The following is an 18,723-nucleotide window of genomic DNA, read 5'->3' as shown; positions in this document are numbered from 1 at the left end:
TATACGATTACTAATATGGGGTGGGCATATACAGTCAGTTCATTTTTTTAAAAAATCACCAAAAATTAACTACCAAGCTTGAGATATTTTGCACTGAGCATGTCACAGCTCTGAAGCTATAAAAAGAAATATGACACATGTATATCTGTAAATAATTACTGAAAGAGAACATTATTGTAAATGGGCTAAAGCAGTACCACAACATTTAAAATATAATTCATAATATAAAAAGTAAAACAGGTTTTGGAGTGCAGGGGGGTTTAAACAGAGATGCAAAGTTGGCATTCCAAGAGATTCCCATGGTATTTGAGATGAACCATGCCAGCTGGTATGACTTGAAAATATTCTTTATACACTGTATGTGCTATTGAGAGTTCCATCTAGGAATAGTATGTGAGGTTATGAGCATTTATTGTATATTCATTCCTTAATGGAAGTCTTTCCTGATAGTATTAGAGAGTCATAAGCAAGGAAAATGCGGGGAGGGGGGGGAAGCTGATAATAGCACCTAGTCAACACTGGCTGATCTAAAACACTAAGGAAGGAGGGACCCGGTTAGTATTTCATTAGTACTAACTAGACAACAACCAAATCCCAGGGTTGTAAACTAGAGTGAAAAATTTAAAAACATTCCAGAAGAAATTGGCAGTAGATATTGTTGCCAAGAAAACTGCCCATGAACTCACAATGAGTCAAGCTCAACTCAAAGGAGGTTTCATTATAGTGCTAAATACTTCACTTAGGATGATCCAGGCCAGCTCTGACAGTAGAATCAAACTACTTATAATATTAAATGTATCACCTGTAACTGAATTAGTAGCATATTAGTAAGTATCATAGGGAAAGGGATTCATCCTTTCTTCTTATATTATGGGCCTAGGAAACTGCCACAGTCTAGCATCTTTTAATCTCAGTGAATACTTTCTGATTGGTGTCAAACAATTACCCCCTTTGTATTAATAAAAAAATAAATAACTACTGCATCTAATGGAATTTGTCTCCCCAAATTAAAACCATCAACAGGGGTTTTAGTTAGGATCAAGTTGGGGAATTTGGGGATGTTCATTTTCTCCCTCCCCTCCACAGTTGGTTATTACAGGTTTTGGAAAAAAAAGAAAAAGAAAAGTAACTAGAAGTTTAACATGGTACTTTTGTGTATTGTAGATGATATTGTAAGTCTCATATTAGCATCACTGGTGAGTCAGCAACCTTTTTGTACATTTATTCAGCACTGAATAAACCTATGGAATTCTAGTAGCTGTAAAATGATACAGTATATTTATATTTCAAATTCATCACTGCCCACCTCACTACAGAGTGACAATGGAAACTTTATGCAACATTGCAGGACTATGGATAGGACAGATACTGTGGTTCTTTTCCATTCTTGCTTCTTCACAGGTTAAAGACCTGGGTTGCCCTCATTTTTATATAATCCCTTGCCATATGCTGTTGATCTCTTCCCAGTCCTGAGTCACAGTCCAGTTCAAGGACACCTATCCCTTTCACTGTGCAAAGCAGAGTATCGCTGAGTCAGAGACCAATGCACATTAAATCATTGTGCCTGGTGCCAGCAAAACTTGGGAGCTGAAAACAGAATTAAGATGTTGGGCTCCTTTCATGGCCCATGTAAGCTGAGCCTCCCACTGCTAGGCAGTCAGACTGGCATCTGACCCACTTTAATTTGTGCAAAAGTGTTAGCTGTTCACTAAATACAATTGCTTAATTATTTGTTCATTGTGGGATATTGTGGGGGAGGCCCTGGTAAAACAAGTGAAATAAGCAGTTGTCTAATATTAGCAACAGACACAAAACAGGCTTTACAACTGAGGACTGGTGGAATGACAATCAGTATGGCTCATTCTACTTCTAACTTTGGCCTCTTTAATAAATGAGTAACATCATGACTGGAATGCCAGAAAACTCCTCCTCCAGTTACACTGACCCTTCTCTCCATTTGATTTCATCCAGCTGCCATCTATCTATAGATCTGTTTACACAAGGGACCGCCCCTGGATTGGTTGTTGACACATTAGATGCTTTCCATGAGCTGCTTTGTCCTGCAGTGATCCTTAATAACAGATCCTTGCCCTTCTTGTGCCCATTTCTTTACTGATCCATGATGATAATAAGCCCTTATTTCTTTTTCCATCTTGTCTCCTCCTTTCTTTGTTTGTGGAAAAGATGAGACCAGGGAGAAGATAATAAGACTTTTTAGTGACATCTTTTCAGATGTTTTTATACTGGGCAAAATGTAGTGTCCTGTCAAACATGAAGTGGAACGAGTTGGACAGTATATTTTCTTTAACGATGCTAGGGTTTGCAGTGCCAGATGAAGGATAACAGGGTACATTAAACTTGCTTGGAGGAACTATTAGAAGGAACGAAATAGATGGTAAATAGAAATTGCTTATCCTTTGCCGTATCTTTACAACCTTGTGGTTTTATTTATTATTTATTTTTAATGTATCGTATTTACTTGAAAGGAGGGCAAATTTGAATTCAAGGTTTATCTATATATTTATTTATTTAAATTTATTGGCCGCCCAACTTCAGTGGACTCTGGGCGGCGATGATTCTTGCCCATTCCCCCTGCCAGAATATTATAAAAATATTATAAAAATATATAAACTCACCAGCCTCCATACTATGTTAACCAAGTTGCCTTCTCCCACTGAAATAAATGTGGAGATTTCACACACACACACACACACACACACACACCAAAAATGTGTCCAAGTAATTCACATATTTGCACATGTCTGTGTGTTTGTGAATTCATATGTATGTACCAATCAGAAACCACACTCCCCCCCCCCCAGATATTGACTACTGGATACAATAATTTGCCTGTAAAATAGTTTGATCTTCATCTGCGTGTATACCCATGCAAGCCGTTCTTTCTCATATATATATGTCCAAAGAAATCCATGTTTAGCCAGGCATTTTAGCTTTTAAAATATATTTATGAGCTTCAACATCAAAACCTAATGTATGACTCAACAAGGCCCAAACAAGTCTGGCTGTTCATAAACCTGGGAACGAAATACCCTGTGTACTATATATTGATCCTAGCAATTGCCAGGACCTTAATGGAAATACATAAAAAGTTTCCAACAGATCTCACAAAGGTTGATGCTCTCCTAGATGTTCATTCCACATAGATGTAATTGATAAAATATAAGCCCAATAATTTTTTGAAAATCTGGAATTTAAAGCCACCATCCTCAATAGGTAATCTCAATTTAGCTGATGAAATCCTAGATGGCCTGTTGTACCATATAAATTTCCTCAATAATTTATCCATAGAAAATATTTATTTGGGATTAACATTGGAATATCTCTCAAAACATGGATTAATCTTGGAGCAACATTCATTTTAATAACATCAAAGTTTCCCCACCAACTTAATGGAATTTTGACCCAACTATTAATATGTAAGGCAAAGTTCTCTAAAACTGTTGAGATATTTAATTCCACATATTTAGAAATATTTTAGGAATATAAGGTCCTAGATATTTAATATAATCTATGATGATTACAAAACCTAAGTCTTTACATTGTGCTATTGAAACTTCAGAGCCTAAAGGAAGTAAAAAAAAAGACACGGCCACACAGCCCGGAAGAGCCACATCAGCCATCGTATTCTGGCTGTGAAAGCCTTCGACAATACATTAAAACAGTACTTCACCAATTTTAAATAGCATGGTATTCTGTCCAACATAAAATGAGATTCTTTCTCTCTCTTTCATTCAGTATTCCCTCCCCCATAAATAATAAGATTCGGTTCATAACCAGCTGCAGGATACTGGCAGATGAACACCAATGGGCCCCAATGGATGTGCATTCATATGTAACAGCGGATAAACATGAATAATTTGATGCATCAAAGTAAGGAAAGTCAAGAAAAAAGATTTTACTGTTCAAAAAGTCCTTCACACCAGGTTGTAGTATAGACTTGCAAGATTCTGTTAATGTAACCTTACAATAAAGTAGAATTCGTTCATCTGGGTGTGCTTCCTGTCTGGACTACCTTGCAAGGCTGACATCAATCTTGCAAGTCTGAAAGTACATTTCTCCCCTGTCGCCTTTATGGCTCAAGAAACCGGGGGGAGGGGTCCCTTCTGAGAAGTTTGCCATGCCCACATTCCTTCTGCGGACTAAGCTGCCTCTTATCCAAGTGTTCCCTCACTGTGGCTCTTTCCTATCTCTCAAGGCCATTCCCACATTCCATTACACTTAGGAACTGCCTAGCAATCCCAGGAGCCTGAACTGCTTTACACCAGCTTCTCTTAGAACTTCCTCTTTCCTGCTGCTTTCCTGGATTCACCTGAGAGGAAGAGTCAGTCAACCATTCAGAGAAAATAATGCTAAGTAGGAGCCAGCTTGGCTGTAAAGATTCTGATATCTTCTTTCACTTAGGCCCTGCCAGTAGCCTACTTATTTATCATCTGCAGTTGAGTGCAGAGAGACACTATAATTGATACAACACAGCAGTCATGAGTGAAAAAAGAAAGAGAAACACAAACACACGTTTATTACAGCCATAAGGCCAGATACAATCAAAATATACAATAGTAACCATCTTACATTTATGTGTGTGTGTGTATGTGTGTATGTATATATGTATGTATGTGTGTGTGTGTGTGTGTGTATGTATATGTATGTATGTATGTGTATATATATATATATATATATATATATATATATATATAAAACAAAACAATATTATTTAATCTAAAAGTAAAAGTACTAAAATTTATCACAGTAAAATACTATGTTATAAAGTCTTGAATCTAAATAATGGTGGAGCATATTGTGCAGATGGTAGCACAAAACTGGGCAACTTGGGAGGATATTTTCGGATCCTTGTCCGAAAGGAGTAGCATTAAATAGAAATCACACTTCCTGCCAGGAAAACTCGACAGTATCGGGTATATAAATATCTGTCTAGAGTCCTTACATAGGGAACAGTATAATAACATATGGTTTAGTGTTTCTATTGAGCCATCTCCACACGGACATAATCAAAGCTGCATAGGAGTACCATTAAAATGTCCAAAAAGGACTGCTGAGGGCAGTGCGTCTAGTCTAGCTAAGGTGAAAGCTTTATGAAATTTCAGAATTGTAACAGATGATAAATAAGAAGCTGAAGCAAACCCTTTTGGTAGAAAATGACAAATATTGGGGTGTAGCACCTTACTTAAATTTGTTTGAAGATCTATATCCCAGATACATAGTTTAAGGGTAGTTTTAGCGTTATCGAATCCTAATAAGTACAGACTTTCCATAGAGAAGCCCAGCAATTGAATTCTCTCTAAGGCTTTTTTTTTTTTTTTGGCCATGATCATTTAAAATGATCTCTAAATACTAATGGGGCTAAACTTTTAGGAAACAGAAGTAACTTTAGTCAGAAGGTAAGAAGAAGAAACCATGCTCTGGGATCCAATGAAACTATACCTAATTCTACCCTTAGGATGGCATTTTTAACACTTTTTGGTACCATCAGAATGGCTATAATAAACTTATTCTGAATAGTTTCAATTATATTAAGCTTTGCAAGGGAGCAAATTTGAGAACCATAGGCTCCTTTTGAATTGTAGAATCTTACCATAGCTGATGAGGTACACTGTGCCACACTTGCCTGGTAAAGAAAATGAGCATTCCAAGATAGGGAAGCATGGAACTGCACTCCAAGATATTTATAGGTGAGCACCTGTTCAAAACTCTACTCTGGGGCAGCAGCATTTAGAAAAAGCAAGTAAGCAAGCAAGGCAAGCTTTTTACCTAAACAGGAAAATGTTCTCCTAAGCATTTGGGGGGGAGGGAATGAGATATTAACTTTAAAGAAGTTATATACTTATAAAGCAGTTGACTTTTGGGTGACACACTTACTTGTGAGATCATGAGAGTAGGCTGAAGTTGCTATAACCTAAAAATGGAGCAGGCACATATGCAGAGAGGACAAAAGCCAGGATCTTATCAAAAAGATCCCTTTAGGAGGTAGTTAAGAAGGAACCAAGTCATTAAGGATCAAAGGAGAAATGTCACCAAAAGATGGACAAAGGAGGCTGGGCACTGAGGACATGGAAACTCTCCCCCCACCAATGCCATTGACAGCTACCAGATATGTGAATCAACAAAACAAAGGCTTTGGGGGATAAAAGGAGTCCTAAAGCCCACCCAGTCTTAATATATATATAAAGAATACAAACTAAACTTAAAGAAAAGAGAATAGAAGTAAAAAGTGCAAGGAAAAAGGAAAAAAGAGAGAAGAAAGAGAAAAGTAATATAATAAGGAAAGAGGAAATAGTGACTTCCAACCTTCATCACAAGTATAAGCAAATTTAGTGACTCTTCACCCCCTCTAAGATTACAAACATTTACCTCTTCATCCCATATCCCATCTCTTACCTATAAACAAATCCATAAAACATTTCAGTCCTGGTGTCAGCAGAAAGTCCATAAAGGATTGCCAGAGGTAACACCATATTTTATTTTAACCTTTATCAAATAAACCAACTTTATATTCCTTCCTTTTACTTCTAACAGTCTTAATCTTTAGTTTATTCAAATATTGTTGTAGGATTTGATTTCTCTTCATTTCTTCTTTGTCCCATCACACAGAATTCTTCAAGACTTTAATAAGACTCTTTTGTAAATCCAATAGGAAAAAATTATCCAGGTCACTCTCTTGGTTTGTCATTTGTATTTCCCTTTTAAATATTAAAGCCTCAGCCAGTTTCTTTGTAGATCCAGTGAAACCATCTTTTCTAAGTCATTCTCTTGGCCTACCAGTTGTAAATCCACTTTCAATACCATTTATATCTTGTCAGCTAAAATTTGTTTTACATCTGTCATTTCTTCAATAATAACTTTTGGACATAGTCTATCCATAGAAGCAGACATCATTACTGACATTGTTGACATTGTAGCTACTATTTTCTGATTCTGTTCTTCAAAAGTTTCCTTCAGTATTTTCATTGTTACAATGTTTTGCAACATTTTGCAAGTTTGTAAATCTTTTCTCTACCCAAAAACTTTAGTCCCTTTTAGTGTCCAGTTTTTGAAATCATGAAATTGCTTATCTTTGTTGTGTCTTGTAAAAACCAAAACAGAATATATTTCCCACAAGAAGCTGTTTGTTCTCTATAACTGATTCCAAAATCTTATTGTAAAAGTTTAAATATTCCAATTTTATCTGGACTGTTAGTCCATTTATAACTTTCTAAGATTAAAATCTTATTTAGCTTTTTGCTGTTTATTTCAGATTCTTCACATTCTAAAGCTTATGATTATTTTTTGTTTTCATTCAGTATTGAAGGCAGACTCACCTGGCATTTTCAGATTTGTCAGTTTGAAGGTCTCTAATAGCTTAGAAGTAGTTAATGAGCAATTTCCAAAAATGATTAGAAAATGAGATTAGCGAATTTAATGTCCTTTAAAAGTCTTCACCATGGTTGCAAGCAAGATGGCTAATCTCATAGTCTCCCAGTGCTCAAACCCTCAGAAAACCACTGTCCTGCAGTCTCCTTCTGAGGAGCAGCCATCCGGAGCACATGTGGGTGATCTCCCATTCTCTCCTTATCCAGAGAGGTTCCAAGAACTATTCTACTCACTGGGTCCTTAGTCTTTGCCGCAGTTGTCAGCTTCACTTTCACAGAGCCGTCTTCAGTTTGCCATACCTCCCCGGAAGTCCTGAAGCCCACCCACTCTTTGAGTTCTGGATTTGGACTTGCTTCCATCCCTGTAGCTAGTGCCTGGACAGTCTAGTTGAGAAGGATGTGGGTAACTGGGGATGAACATTTGAGTGTGTGAGAGAGCAAATCTACATTGTAACCAGTAAAATTTTGCCGCCACAAATTCATTGGTTCTCTATGTACAGGTAGTCCTTGTTTAGCAACCACAATTGGGACTGGCAACTTGGTCATTAAGTGAAGCAGTTGCTAAGTAAAATCACAACTGTGCTTATGATCTTACTTCAGCTTTCCTTTGCTTTACAGACCTGCAAAGGTCATAAATGTGAGGATTGGTTGCAAAGTTACTTTTTCATCACTTATGTAACTGCAAACAGTCATTAAATGGGGCAGTCGCTAAATGAGGACTCCCTGTATTCCATCAGAATCTGACGTGCCTCATTGTTCAATTGCAAGTGATTTGCGGGTGTTCCTAATTATTTCCTAGCTGTCAATTAGAGCTGCGTGTCTCATATGCTGTAGCTACACTTATCTGGAAAAATCAGGAAGAGAGCGGGGGGGCTGTGAGATCTGCATGCCTCGACAGGCCATGTATGCGCAAGTGAGTGACCATAAGCCAAACTTGGATGTATGTGTAACACACTCTGCATCTGCAGAATTCCATTTAACTATTTGAGTCAGAAAAGAACTTTCAGGCAAAATTGTGCTTGACTTGCATTCATGATCAATGGATTTCTGTGACTTTATTAATTTTTAGTTTAATCAGATGGTTAAACTATCAATTATCATCACACTTCATAGTATTGTCTTTAGAAGACCAAACCCCAAACACTTCCCTGTATGCAGTATCTTCAGTATCTTCAAACCATTCTGTTGGATGTTCCTTATCCCATCTTCAGAGAGAGTAATTTAAGGGAATTGAGCAGAGCTCTGAACAGAGAAAAGGCTTTAATGTATATATTCATTCATGAACTGTACTTCTCTATGGCATTCTTCTTTTTCCCCTATAATAGAAAACCCTGTTTTAGAGTCATTGTACCATTTTACCACTTTTAATGAGCCATAAATAGACATCAGTTTCATTTGCTGTTCTTGTTAAAAAAAAAAAATCATGTTTTTTTCTCCTTTTAATCTAAAAACCATGGCTGATAGGCCTAGTTTTCTTCTGTATATATATAGAGAAGTGACTGTTGCAATTCTAATCATCATTGCTGACTAGACTGTTTACTGGTTTGTATCTTTCTCAGCTTTGACATTATAACAAAGACTTGAAACTATGAATGCATCCTTTTATTTGTTATACAGAGGCTCTATTTTTGTCTGAAAAATCCATTCACTTGCATGTTGCCTTGCCTTTAGAAATCATGATCAAATTATGATCAAATATGGACATTTATATTTTTAATTTTAGCACAGCTTTTATGGGAAAGTGGAATAGAGATAATTTTAAAAGCCATCTTAGAATGTGTGAGTGAGTGAATGAGTGAGTGAAAGAGAGTATTCATTGTACTTGTATAATTTTATGGAATATTACTACAAACAAGATAAAAGCCAAAATGTGAATGTCTTAGTCATGTTACAAACGATATACAGGGCTGGCTTCTATAGCCTTTGTGAGCCGATGTTTATTGTGCTGCTTGAAAACACGTTGGTTTCTTTTGTTAAGTTTCATACCTGAAACTGAAAATGCTTACTAGAAATACCCTTGAAGAACTTTTTCCTCCCATTTTACTTTGTAATCAATTTTTGCTTGTGTCTGCAGTTAGAAAAGAAATACTTGACTTGGTATCTAAAAAGTTTCATCCATCCCCACCATTTTGCACATGTGTAAAAGTAAATACTGGTCCTCTATCTCCCAATCATCACAACTATTTGCTGCTGATTTTCCCATCAACCCACTCACCTCTAATCTTCATTGCACAAACATGTTGATCCATGCATCCCCTTCTCTCTCTCCTTCCCATCAGTCTGTTTAGCCGTGATCTTCTTACACCATCCTCAAGAACCCATAAGATGTTCCAACTTAAAAAGTCCCACCTGTGTATGTTTTGGCTCTTAGGTATTTGTTGGACTGCCTTCTCCAAGTGGAATGGTCCTATTCAATATATTATTTTATATCTAATATATGAGTAGTCCTCTGTTTTCAGAAAGTCAGGGGAAGAACTTGAAAACCATGTTTTTTCAGTTGGTGGCTTCTGGTTTATTAAATAGCCCCCCTCAAACTCTGGTTACCATTCACTCTCATGACCTTCTGAAAGTTGATAAAAACTGAATTTTTCCAGAGATCATTTGGCACTGTTGGGAATTATTAGTATTACTGCTTTTGAACTATTTTTTAATGTTTAATTATTGATAATCTCCAAGATTCCATGGTAATTATGGTGGTATATAAAACAACCTGATAAATTAAATGGAGCATATTTTGAACTGAGCAACAGCTGAAACGAGAATAGCTTCAACTTACTATTATCTCATCCCTAAGTGAGGATAGGATGTCTTCTATATAGATAGGTGGCAAATGAAGTTTTCTGTTTCTAGTATTCTGTATAATTATTCTTTGGTATTTCTTAAGGATCTATAGACATTTACGTTTGTAGAGCTGACATGCATACTTCCTTTATAATTTATATGTATTTTGTAATTTTACCCTGCATTTCAAAGAAGTTCCCAGGGTAGTTTTATCTACACACACAAACACACACACACACACAAACATATACAATAAAATGTAATAAACAGATTTTTTAAAAGAAGGGGGAAAATACATAGGCAAATCTAAAAATGGCATAAAAACTAGTAATAGAAATAAATGAAATGAGATAAAAAGCTTGAAGGACATAAAAATATTTTATTCTGGAACCAAAATAATAATAGAATAAAAGACAGTTATACAGTACTTATTCTTGAATAAGGGCAAGCAAGTAGGGTACTGCAAATGAATGTTTTAAGATCCAGTGAGATACAAAGTGCAGAAGACAGAGACACATGTGACAACCAGCTTGGAAGAAAACCTCCTACAGGGCAAATTCTCAGTAGAACTATTACTTTGGAAAAGCATCCACGATTCCAGACCATTTTGAAGATGTGCTTAACCAAATTTCTTATCCTGATTGGTACTGTAACTCCAAATGCACAGAGTCTGGAATTGTTTCGGTGATTATCCACCCTCATTAACCATATCAAAAAGAATAAAAAGTTTTCTCAGGTCCCAGGAAACATGGTCCCTCCTTTCCCAGAAAAAAAACCAAGGGCAGTGTGAAAGTTAAGCAGTCATGCTACTTAGCTCACTCCCTTTTCCTCTCCATAAGATTTTAAGGGTAATTATGGGTTAATGAAAGAGTGATGGGAAAGGCCTTTTCACCTACTGACTGTCTGCTGCCCGCCATGGCTCCCTAGCATGCTGTCACATTTGCACCCAACATGATATTCTTGTTAGCTGATATCATAGGTTCTCATAACTTTCACATAGGAAAGTTGTGCTCTGGTGCACTGGTTGGCACTACCTTCTGTGGATTTATATATTTTGTACATTGTCATTAGAATTGGTTGACAGAGCCTGAAAAATCTCATCCCCTCCAAGAGGCTACAGCTTAAGATTTGCTCATTGTAGCTATAATTACACAACATATAAAAGGTATGTAATGGGCTTTTGAGGTCCTTGGGAATTTGATTTAAGACACAGCATATCAGATCTCGCTTGTGATGCTTTCTCCTTTTACTCAGTAAACAACACAACATAAGCTTTTAGTTTCAATTCTAGGCAGTATTCATTTCTTCCCACTGTTCTTCCTTCCTAGAACAGATAACAACACCAATAATAGAATCAGCTGCAGCTTGAGTTAGAAGCAATTGTTCAGGCATTTTAAAGTGAGTTCTTTCTCTATTGACATAGTAAGGTTTCCTGTATCTAATGAAGCTTATGTTGTTATGTTGTAGAGTCTAGAGTGTTGGCTAAATATGTGCACTGTTACACTAATGTTCTATCCCTACCTCCTACAGAGATAAGGAGTAAGGGGTCATTATGCTAGCTGGCATTCTTTCTCTCCAGGTGGCTTCGTTATTTCTGCAAAGGATTGCCTTTGTCCCATGGTGGTCCTCTTCCCCCTTCAGTAGGTATTTGGACCCCTCCCTGTTCACAATTCGTTCAAGAGTTTTGGCCCAAGCTCTCCTGAAAACAGCAAACCTTCAACAGTCAATGCTGCCTAGATCCATCTTGGTGTGCCTGCAACTACATCTCCATCTGTCCTCCCCTCTTCTTCCCAGGGTTCTGTCTTATCATAACAACATCCTAAAGATGATACTGGTTTGTTTTCTCTCTTCCCCTTCCCTAAAAGAGAGTCATTTAGGTTGCAATCCTAGATACTTACCTGGCAATAAGTCCTATTAAATGAAATAGGGCTTCTTGTTATCCACTGTGTGAGGGTTTTCTTCTTTCTGAAAAAATAAGGAGAGGAGAGCTGTAAAAAGTAACTGCTTTGAAGTAAATATTCTGAAAGTATATATTTGTCTGAAAATACTGGATATCTCCAAAAGAATGACAAGTGCTTACGCTAAGTAGAATACGTTCTCAGGTTATACAATACCTCTGACCCAAACAGGAAAAACTAGATTGCAGAAGGGAATTGTTAGCTGTCTCTTTCTTCCCCAATTACATTCCCTACTTCCCAGCATCAGTTTGCAATACAACAAATGCATAGTTGTTCCTTTGTTGCATGGACATGAGATGTCTTTCTACAACGAAATGCTTCTGTTGGGTTTTGAGGATATCATATCTTTTCAGCACACAAAGCAGAATATAATGTTTGTAAAAAGGAATTCCCCCCGCCCCCCGCCACTGTTGGGGCATTGTGCTTGAAGTGCAGGTTTTGGGGATGCCAGTGGAACTAATGAAAAATGCTTGCGACATCATTGATGTTAATAGCAACATTCAACCTCCAAAGAGAGCGCTCACATGGAAGCTGCAATTAACCATGCCACAGTTAACCTGGCAGCCAATTGTCACAGTGCTCCTTTGAAACTAACTATAGTAGTTAAATTCCAGTGGAGCATTTCCCAGTGTAGTCCAAAAGGTTTGTGAAGCCAGCACAGAAATCCCATCTTGGAGCAAGAGTGCTATCTCACAGAATCACAGAATGTAAGGATGTAAGGGAACTTTGCAAATCATATAGTCCTATCCCCTGTCCAATGCAGGAATCCATTCCGTTATATGTAATAAGGCTGTACAGCGATGTCAATGTGTTTGATTTAAGGAAGTGCCAAGTACAACATGCATATTTCTGTGTGCTCCAAAGCATCTTTTCCCTTTGGACTCAGGATCACGACATGTCTCACAATCTGAAGTAATTATCAGACCTTTGAATCTAGTTTTCTATATTCATTTCCATGATAGCCAAAATGATACGCTTGGACAGATCCATAATATATTTGCTATCATAGATTCTGCATTCTTCCATAGAACATTAGGAATTTGACATAAATAGGTGGGAGAGGCTTGGATCACGTGACTTTGTTTAACCTATTTCTTTTGAGGGGGGCAATCAGCTTTGCTGACTACAGATTTGTAGGTGGTTGTTTTTTTTACAAATCCTGTACCTTCCCTTCTCCTATTTCTCTCCTTCTAATAGCTCTTTAGTGACCCTTGCTTCATTGACAATATCTACCTCCTAATAAGCTTTAACATTCTATTGCAGAAGTATAAATCATTTATATATGTCCTGGCATTTTAATATGTTATAATAATTCCTATTAAAGAATTTATTTGCTACACTGATTATATTTTACTGTGGTATAAAGTTCAAATAGGATGAAGGGTGCTGTAGTTATTAAGGTGTTAGAAGGCCATCAGGGAGATCCAGGTTTAAATCCATCCATAGTCATGGAAGCACGCTGGTAACTTTGGGCCAACCAGTCTCTCTCAGCCCAACTGACTCTGCAGGCTAATTGATGTGATTTGAAGAGGGAGTAAGAATATCTAGAGCTTCACAGACACCTTTCCCCGCCCTCTCCATGTAGCATAAGTATGAAATGTTAGCATTAAAGAAAAGGAAAAAGTTATCCAGACTTTGCTTAACCATTTTTCTTGTTTTGACTTCCTTCGGAACTTTTTAGTTTCATTTTAAAAATGTATATATGATGCGTTCCCAAATGACGCTAAGTGGTTTGCAAAAAATATAAATAATAAAAAGCCATGCATTGGTTATTAAAATGTCTCTTAAAGGCCTGGTAAAAAGAAACATTTTGAGATTGCTCCTAAACTATAATTAGAATGGGAAAACCCTCAACTCCAATGGTAATTTTTTTCACAGGAAATTAGTACTCTGGTGGGAAAAAGTAGTATTGTCAGTGTAAAACTCATCCATGGCATAATTAGCTCCATTGAAGGCCTGTGAGTGCAAAGTGGATTTTATGGGAGTAGACAATCCAATGGGCATGGAAAATCTGGCCCTCTAATTGGTTTTGGATTACAATTTCTGTAATAATTGATGATAGTCAATGTTGGCTGGATCACATGAGGATTGGTTCAACAGTAAGGCCACTTATTCCCTATACTTTCTGTGTATTAATTTGTTATAACAATAGAATATATTTGGAAACTACTGCCACCTCATTCCCTTGGCAGAGAAGGATTCATGGCACTTTAACAGAAGATAGTAGCAGTCCTGCTCTTAAAAAACAAAAACAAAACACCGAGCTGCATATACGCATGCCATGAATTGGTCCATAAGTCCTAAGTTTAATTGAAATTGGCAGAAGGAATTAATCAAAACTATCTCAAATCTGTTTTCAGTGAAATTTGGCCATAACTTACTTTAATTTGGTTGAAGACAAGGTGTTTCAAAAATATTAAAGGTATTTTCCAGATTACCTAAGTCACATGGAGAGATGCCTTTATTTATTTTTAATAATTTCTATAACACATTTTGTTCAAATTCTAAATTAGTCACTATGTTTGGGTTTTTTTTTAAAATGTGTAAATAATCAGATTACTTCATTGTTCCAAGACATTTCACTTACTGAGTAATCTACAGTACTGTGTTCTGTTTGCCATTGTAAAATAGGAAAAGCCATATTTCAAGTGCTCTTGTCTAGGCTCATCAGTGGTGTTCTGTTTAATTTCTGAAACATCTTGGGTTTTTTACCAAGAATGTTAAACTGAAACAGGCAACTTTGAATTCTTAATCTTTGAACAGGATGCTATGGAGAAAATGGAGAAAATTGGGAGAATTGTGCTGCCAAACCACAAGGATAAAAGGTAATAGGATTTTTCAGTGAGTTTTTTTTTTTTTTGGTTAGAGAGTTATAAAATTGCATAAAGCTATTTACTCTGGGAGATGAATTTTTATCCCTTTGTTCTTAAATATCCATTTTTTAAAAAAGATAATTTATTAACTTTTTAAAAAAGATGATTTATTAACTTCAAGCTGATATGTAAGATGCTTAAAGGAAAAGATAGTACAACCAAGATATACTGTATATTGTTCTGAATAAATATATCAGGTGGCTAGCGCATTCCAGGAAACCCATGTGTATTTCTCCATTCTAACTTGTTGAGGTGGTAAGAGAGCCTTTTATGGAGTAAAGAAACCTGGTTCTCTTTCCCTATAGTTGCACTTTGACCATTTCCCCAGCTTGTTAACAATATCTGTGTTTGTTGCATCAAGTAGAAGAAATTAGGAAGACAGACTATAGTTAGGCAAGTAATTTCACCATCAGCTATCCCTCTGCTGCAAATCTTTCCCTATTTTCAACTTGCACTGGAAAATATTGCTGGCATGTCCATATTCATGTGGGCCACCAGGTGTTCCGTTAAAAAAGGAGTACGTGGTGACAACCATACCCAACGTAGCTGAAGAAATAAATTTCTGAGGAACCTGTTCCATATGCAAACTTTGCATATATGGATTTTTGTTTCTTTATTAGCTGCCATTTCCCCACTGTAGTGTCCAAGTATTATTTTGTTAAGTAGAGTAAAGGAAAGGGGTATCCCTGCCATCTAGATTATCCTGCTTATTGTGAGTACATCTTTTGTCCATCTCCCACCCCCCACCCCCCTTTACTCTTCCTTCTTCCTCTCTTTTGCTCCTGGCCCTGACGAGGGAGGGTAAAGGCCCTCAACAGGTGATGGAGGAACAGATGACGACTCAACTTTGTCATCTATCGCTTCTTCTTCATTTTCATTCAGTACTGGTTGGCCAAGTCCTACTTTTCAAAATATTCTCCTTTCTAACATCCAAAGATACTAGAAAAGAATCTGTCAACTCAGATATATCAGTACCATTTCTGTTCAGTCAAGAGAAGCCTTTGACAGGGATCAAGCTCTCTGGAAATCCCTTTATTGTGTGTGTGTGTGTGTGTGTGTACATCTATGTATAAATGTATGTATAAATAATATAAAAAGGGTCCTTACTTCTAAGATGAAAATAATTTCTAAACAGTAGATTCTTTTCTTTCTACGTGACCCCTTTCAGATCAAGGATGATCTTCAGATCCAAAGCTACATTATCACATTCCCAAGACAAATATGAAATATATCCCAACTGCCACCTTCAGGTTTCTTCTAAAGGGTCCAGAAATCACATTCCTCTTGACACTGATTGGGCCATTGCCCAGGATCTGCTTAGAAACAGACTCTATCAGCTTGCTCCAAAAAGAGTTCTTGAGATGTACTGTATAAGCCCCAGATCAGTCTCCCAATATCTCTCTGAGGGGTATAGTTGTTTTTCAAGAAGACACAAGCAATAGAGATATTTAAAATTAATTGAACAGTGTAGTCATTATAAAAATATAGGATACCTGGGAAAATCAGGACACCAAGGAAATTCATGGGTTTTTTTTATCTCCGTTACCAATCTGTAAAGCAGCTATATGAATGAAGTATTGATTGGCCTTTATAAAATTGAAAAGCAGACTCCTACAGACAGTCCAGCTGGCAGGAGAATCTTACTGGAAAAGTTACTTACCTGAAGAGTAATGCAGATGGACCCAGCCAGCTTCTAAAACTGCCAGTGAGTGAATCAGTAAGAATGACCTTTGGGAATCCTGGAAAAAATGGGAATTCTAACCATAAATTTCTATTTTTTGAAGGTTTTAGGGGACTGGGCTTCCTCTCCACTTCTGCAATGCTAACAGACTGTGTTTCACTTACAAAACTGCTCAGAGCCTCTGCCCTCATCATAACATGTGAAATTAATAAATTGAGACACTGAAAAGAATTCCTGACACTTTCCTTCCTGTGATCTTTCTAATTATCCTGCCTGTATTGTTTATTTACATGCTCAGTTTGCTGGGTAGAAGGGATTCTGCTGCTTTTCTAATACCAGACTAGATTTTCCTTCCCTCTTCCAGAGGAGGCTCAGCAAACTCTTTGGTTTTGCCTAAGGAGAAAGGCTATCCCAACAAACAAATATGGACACCCACTAGTCACAATAAGAATATCACATATTTTCCAAGGAAGAACTTGTTCCTTGTCATCTCTTTTGTGGTCCTTCATAGGAAGCCAGTATTTTTTAGCTAAGGGCCCTCTGCGTTTATACTATCAGCGGTGGCAGGATGAAAGATGAGTGGTTCAAGACACCTAAGCCTTCCTAGGAGAGCAGAATATCTCTTGCAGCAAATCCTTTGTTAACTTTCGGTTTACAGATAAAGCAGGGGGAAGAACCTGAAGCAGGGTTACCAGCCTCCAACAAGATGGCTGAACACACAGAGAGAACTTTCCTTTCAAGAAGTTTCTTAAGTGAACTTACTTTAGGATCAAAGAACATGCCTTCAAACATTAAGCAGTAGGGAAACTTACTGAAGAAGTGCGCGGGTGCCATCTGCAGGCTTACTGAAAGGTTTACATTTAAAGTCTACATAGAATTCTCCTATTTTTATTTTGCTATTTGCAGTGAAGGCTTTAATCTGTTTACAGGTTAAGAACATGAACATGAAATGAACTCTGGCAAAATGAATCTAGCATTTAAGATGACTCAGAAAAAGTCACAGTGAAACATCTTTTCAACATATGGAGAATTCCAGTACTGTAATGCATTCAGGTTGCTGTTGCTTTAAAACTACTTCTAGTCAGGGTACCCTGACAAATTTCCTTTTGTAGTTGGAGAACCAAAAGGAGCTAGGTCATTAGCTATGAGGAAATAAAAGGGCATGAAGGGCATGTACCTAGATTAGATTTTTTGAACGAAAACTCCCGGTTTTGAAATCACCAACATTCTTCCCTTGTTTACACATTGGCCCAGGCACATGCTTCTATTTTCAGAAAGTGGCACAGCCTCTCTAATGCATTTGGATTAAGTTTCCAACTGACTGCAATGGATATTTGGTGTGAACTATACTGCCTGCAATTTTGAACCAAGAATTCTGAGAACATGTCAGTTACTCTCTGGCAATATGATAATCTGCAAGAAAACAATCCTGGTTATCTTTGGGGTTGTGAACCCAATCCTTACAGATAGTGAAGCATGGCTTTGCACCAGTATCCAGCTATGCAAGAGAATGTATTTACCTTTTCTGCAAAGCCACAGATTACATGACCTAGATTTTAAGTGGCCCAATTATAGCGCAGTGTCTCTTGATCGACCAATTCCTAGCTCACTTCAGTCTGTCACTCATAATAGAAATACGTGTGACTCTGGTAGTAAGAGCCTTGTTACTAAACCCATTGGCTAAATATTACAACCATGGAAATAAACATGGAATCCCACATTATACATGTGTACTTCATAATTATATAGGACTGGATACATTAATAATTTGTTAGAGGAATGTGACCTTTCTATCAGTTGGTAGTTTATAGTCAAACACCTTGAGCCAGGGACATCAGTGGTGGGTGGAGGGTGGGATTAAAAAGTCAAGATTACATTGTAATTGCACAACCAAGCTCTATCTCTGTGTTTATACTGACCATGATGGGGTCCCTATTCAATGGATTGAAAGGACAAAGGGACATTGTATAACATTGTAACATATAAACCTACTATTTACTTGCTATAGAATGACAATGGGTATATTCCAGTAGTTGTCCCTAAAC

At 37.1% G+C, this 18,723-nt stretch overlaps 1 protein-coding gene across 11 annotated transcripts in view; it reads left to right on the top strand.

Moving 5' to 3' along the window:
• The window catches only part of FGGY (FGGY carbohydrate kinase domain containing), a 304,303-nt gene that overhangs the window by 281,847 nt on the left and 3,733 nt on the right, over nt 1-18,723 (top strand). For 10 of the 11 annotated variants that reach the window (XM_088153195.1, XM_088153186.1, XM_088153193.1 and 7 more), the window contains one exon: nt 14,888-14,949. The exons of the other annotated variant lie outside the window; for it this stretch is intronic. In XM_088153195.1, coding sequence (XP_088009321.1) covers nt 14,888-14,949 — 62 coding nt within the window. The remainder of the gene's footprint in view (nt 1-14,887; nt 14,950-18,723) is intronic. 11 annotated transcript variants of the gene reach the window in all.

The sequence above is a fragment of the Python bivittatus genome, unplaced genomic scaffold (genome assembly GCF_059951505.1).
Source record: "Python bivittatus isolate LINGU-HERP-01145 unplaced genomic scaffold, Pbiv_v1 ctg000700_np1212, whole genome shotgun sequence".
Taxonomy (NCBI): Eukaryota; Metazoa; Chordata; class Lepidosauria; order Squamata; family Pythonidae; genus Python; species Python bivittatus.
The sequence above is the reverse complement of the archived record's forward strand: the minus strand, read 5'-3'. Positions and strand labels throughout refer to the sequence as shown.